General features: G+C 38.8%; 1 protein-coding gene across 1 annotated transcript; it reads right to left on the bottom strand.

Annotated features, from left to right (window-relative positions):
• Positions 1-628: 628 nt before the first annotated feature.
• LOC125097289 (transmembrane protein 258-like) lies at positions 629-865 on the bottom strand. The gene has a single exon (XM_047724886.1). It carries the CDS (start codon positions 863-865, stop codon positions 629-631), a length of 237 nt encoding a protein of 78 aa, XP_047580842.1.
• Between the last annotated feature and the right edge of the window lie 4,156 nt (positions 866-5,021).

The following is a 5,021-nucleotide window of genomic DNA, read 5'->3' as shown; positions in this document are numbered from 1 at the left end:
ATCTGAGCTGAAGGCAGACACTTAACAGACTGAGGGACACAGGCACCCCTGAGAAATGTATTTCTATATACTGACAGTAACAAAAATAAAACAATAAAATTAAATTATACTCTTTACTCCATACTAAGACCTAAATGAGCATTGCAGAGAGACATTAATAAGGACATAAATGAATCGAAGGATAACCATATTTTTGACCAGAAGACTCAATTTTCTTAAAAAAGATATCAATTATCTCCAAATTGATTTATCAATTCAGTGAAATCTAACCAAAATCCACCAGGATCTTTAGTTTTCTTATATTTTAGTGTTAGTTTTAATTTTTTCACAGTCACACATCTGCCTTTACTGTGAGCAGCAGGTGCGACATCTCCAACAACAGTTACAAAATTAATTTAAGAGTTGCCTGGGTGGCTCAGTCAGTTAAGCATCTGCCTTCCACTCAGGTCATGATCTCAGGGTCCTGGGATAGAGCCCTGTGTCAAACTCCTTGCTTGGCAGGGAGTCTGCCGTTCCCTCTCCCCAGCTTGTGTTCTCTCTATCTCAAATAAATAAATAGACTCTCTAAAAAGAGTCATTTAAGAAAGCAGGGGTTCGGTGAAGCCACCCATTTGGAACTGTTGGCGCCTCATCTATAAATGCCAATCCAGAGCGGCAGGAAGAGGGCTCCAAAGCCCAAGAAGAACAAGGTCACCAAGATCAGGTGGTTTTTGTAGAAATCCCAGGTGTACCTGGTGGAGGTAACCTCATAAACAAAGGACCAGGTGGTGAAGCACATGCCAGTGGCCAACTGCACCGTGGTCAGATGTGGGAAGACAGCTGGCTTTCCTGGGCTGGTGGATCTGCTCATAGCCTCAAGCTCCATTTTGTGGGGCACAGGGTAATCCTCCACTCTGCCATCAGAATAGCACGTTGGCGGGAGCTTCTTTTAATTTAATTTATCTTCTTTTTAGATGTTGATAAGATGATTGTAAAAATGTTTATGAAAATGCAAATGATTTATGATAGTCTTGAAAAAAAGAACAAAAGATGTAAAGCTATAGCAATTAAGACAGTATAGCATGGGTGTAAATAGAACAAATCGATCAATGGAAAAGAATAATAAGTTCTAAAATCTTCTGCTCATCAAAAGACATTGCTAAGAAAATGTAAAGAGAAACTGCATCTGAGAAAAATTTTGCAGGGAAAATACTTGCAGGACTTGATTTAGAATATGTAACCTTATAGATCAACAATATGACAAATGACCCAATTGAAAAATGGGCAAAAGACTTGAACGAATATGTCACACAAAAATATATACACATAGCCAGTAGGCTCAGGAAAAGGTGCCAAACATCATTAGTCATCAGGGAAATGCAAATAAAAAAACCACAATGAGATATATCTTACACTTATTAAGAGTGAAAATACCAAATATTGATAAGGATGTAAAGCAACCAGACCTCTCCTACATTGCTGGAGAGGCTGTAAGATGGTGTGCTACCATGGAAAACCACTTGGCAGTTCTTTTTTTTTTTTTTAAAGATTTTTATTTATTCATTTGACAGAGATCACAAGTAGGCAGAGAGACGGGCAGAGAGAGGAGGAAGCAGGCTCCCTGCTGAGCAGAGAGCCTGACGCAGGGCTTGATCGCAGGACCCTGGGATCATGACCCGAGCCCAAGGCAGAGACTTTAACGCACTGAGCCACCCAGGCTCCCCTACTTGGCAGTTCTTTACAAGGTTAAACAAACACAGAGCTGAGGACCCAGCCATTCCTAAGAACTACAAAGACTATGTCCACAAAAAGACTTGTAGAAAAATGTTCATAGACATTTCATTAATAATAGCCTCAAGACAGAAACAACCCAAGTGGCCATTAACAAGAATGGAATAAACAAATAGTAGTTTACTCATACAGTGGAATACTAGACAGCAGGGCAAAGTGATAAACACAACACAGGTGAGTCTCATAAATATTATGCTGAGCTAAAGAAGCCAGATACAAAAATAGTACATATTGTCTGATTTCATTTATGGAAAGTTTAAGAAGAGATAAAAAAAAACTAATCAAAAGAGATTGTTATCAGAAGAGTGGTTACAGAGGGAACTTTCTGCATTGGTGAGGAATGATCCATGTCTTAATTTGGGTGTTGGTTACACACTGTGTATATCTGCAAACCTCATCAATCTGTATAGTTAAATCTGTTCACTTTATTGTATGTAAAATAAAAGCAAATTGGGTTCTTGAATAGACATTTTCATATTCAGAAGGAAGAAGAGAATTCTAGGTGGAAGGGACTATTATTAAACAAAGACTGATAAATGTGACTGACTATTTTCTGGACATGATGAAAAATTTTGTGTTGTTATATCATGTGACTTATAGGATTGAAAAGAAAGGGGTAAAGGAGGGCAAAGTAGTAGCATGGAACCAGATCATACTCCTTCACTAGTAAGGAGAAGGGTAATATGATCATAAAGTCTTAAAGATTTGTGGGGTAGGGTGAATGGCCTGAAGCAGAGGTTGGCAAGCTTCTTTCATAAAGGGCCAGAGAGTAAATATTTTAGGCTTTGGGGGTTAAGTACTCTCTCTTGTACTCCATTCTGCATGATAGTGCGAAAGTAGCCATAGGCAATGCCTAAGAGGCTGAGCGGCTGGCTGTTCTAGTACAACTTTGTTTATGGACACTGAAATTTTGGTTTCATAGAATTTTCATGCATCACAAAATATTACTCAATTTTTTTTTAACCATTAGAAAATGTAGGGACCTTTCTTAGGTTGTGGGTCATCATTGTCATTGTTACCATTAGAACCGTTAGAAAACGGTTCTTTGAGAATTTACCACAAGCCAGAAACTAGCTGCCCCACCGCCCACCAGGTAGTGACAGTGCCCATGATCTCCATTTCATAAATGAGGTACTGATGCCTACAGAGGTGATGGAATGGCCTCCAGCACAGTGTTGGTGACAGAGCTGACCATGGACCCACACACCTGTTTACAGTTAGTGCTTAGGTCCTGTGGGCCATCAGGCCTCCTATAATGCTGATATAAGGCACAATTGATCAGGAATATGTTTAATGTCATGGATCTATATATGCCTAGTCACATGAATTTGGAAATAAAAAGCTAAAATAAGTAAGAATATGAAGAAAATGGACAAACCCTAATTATTTTGAGAAACCAGTATCTTTCTTTCTTTCTTTTTTTTTTTAAAGATTTTATTTATTTATTTGACAGAGAGAGATCACAAGCAGGCAGAGAGGCAGGCAGAGAGAGAGGAGGAAGCAGGCTCCCCGCTGAGCAGAGAGCCCGATGCGGAGCTCGATCCCAGGACCCTGAGATCATGACCTGAGCCGAAGGCAGCGGCTTAACCCACTGAGCCACCCAGGCGCCCCTCTTTTCTTTTTTTTTTTATTATTAATCTTTCTTTTCTTTCTTTTTTTTTATTTAGGAAGTTATATCTGATATGACAAATCTCTGTTTGATGCTCATCTTCAGAACTGTCCTAGCTACGCCCGGCCCTCTAATTTTCCAAGTAAATTTTTAGAACTATGTCGAATCCCTTTAAAATGTGTTAGAGTTTTGGCTATAATCACATTGAGTTTATAGATGAATTTGAGGGAAGTTGAAACTTTATACTCTCCTCATCCATATTTTGTTAAGTAGAACCCTAATATCTGTAGGTTTTGATGTTATTTTGAAGGCAATCTTCTATTTTTTTATATTTCTTTTGTAGTTATTGTTACTGTATTCAACTGCTATCTCTTTCTTTTCTCTTTTTGTTTTCTTTCTTCCTTTCTCTCTCTCTCTCTCTTTCTTTCTCTTATTTCCGGTTAGTTAACATACAGAGTCATATTAATTTCAGGTGTCCAAATACTGATTCAACAATTCTATACAATACGGAGTGCTCATTATAAGAGTACTCTTAATTCCCTTTACCTATTTGTCCCCTTCCCCTCCCCTTCAGTAACTATCTGTTGTCTATGGTTAAGAGTCCTTGTTTTTGTTTGTTTCTGTTTTTTTCCATTGTTTCCTTTGTTTTGTTTTTAAAATTCCACATATGAGCAAAATCATATGGTATTTGTCTTTTTCTGACTTATTTTACATAGTTACACTTTTGCTCCATTACCGACATATTTCTTACTGGGTAAATTAGTTAAACAAGCAAGACTACAGATGTCTAGACTATCATAATTAACGTGCTTGGTCTGACAGACAGATATGGAACTCTTTTTACCCCCAAAGTGGAAATCACACAGGCCACAATCAATAAACGAGTGTAGTAAAGTTAGAAATGAGCAATAAAAGCAAATGAGGAGACAGAAAGAAAAACCAAGGTGTTGGGAAATTTAACAATATAAAATTAAATATAAGATAAATTTAACAAAATTATTCCTGGGTTAAGGAAGACATCAGAATTGCAATTTAAAAACTTTGCAAATGAGAGGCTCCTGGGTGGGTGATGGGCCATACAACTCTTGTTTTCAGCCTGAGTCATGATCTCAAGCCCTAGTCAAGCTCACTCAGCTGGAGAGTCTGCTGGAGATTCCCCCTCCCTCCCCCTGCCCCTCCCCCGCCCCAAAATAAATAAATAAATAAATCTTTAAAAACAAACAAAAACTTTGCAAAATAACAAGTGCTTTACATATTCAAATCCACACTAAGCAGCTCTCAAAGGTACCTTTAAAAAAAGAAACTTGGCCTTCCTCCTACCCACAACACCATGTAAAAAATGGACAGGGAGATGGCAGTGATGTGTGTATGAGCCAAGGAACCCAAAGGATTACCTGCAAGCACTGGGGGCCAGATAGAGAAGTAGAACCGATTCTTCCTCAGGCTTTCTTCAGGGCTCTTCTATAGCCATAGGTGGGGTCCTGCGGGAAACACAAGGAGCAGTAGGTGTTTGTCTTGATCCCAAATAAGGCAGCCACCTCCCCAATGCCAGATCTGCAGATCTTGACCAGATATCAGAGGAATTTGGAAGGGTTGGGAAGGAACTCCTTAGAGAAGTTCTAAGGGGTTCCAAGGAACACCT

This window comes from Lutra lutra, chromosome 4, assembly GCF_902655055.1.
Source record: "Lutra lutra chromosome 4, mLutLut1.2, whole genome shotgun sequence".
NCBI classification, from domain to species: domain Eukaryota; kingdom Metazoa; phylum Chordata; class Mammalia; order Carnivora; family Mustelidae; genus Lutra; species Lutra lutra.
The sequence above is the reverse complement of the archived record's forward strand: the minus strand, read 5'-3'. Positions and strand labels throughout refer to the sequence as shown.

What these genes read in the sequence shown, in the direction of transcription:
- LOC125097289 (XM_047724886.1), bottom strand. Translation starts at nt 865, where the DNA reads ATGGAGCTTGAGGCTATGAGCAGATCCACCAGCCCAGGAAAGCCAGCT.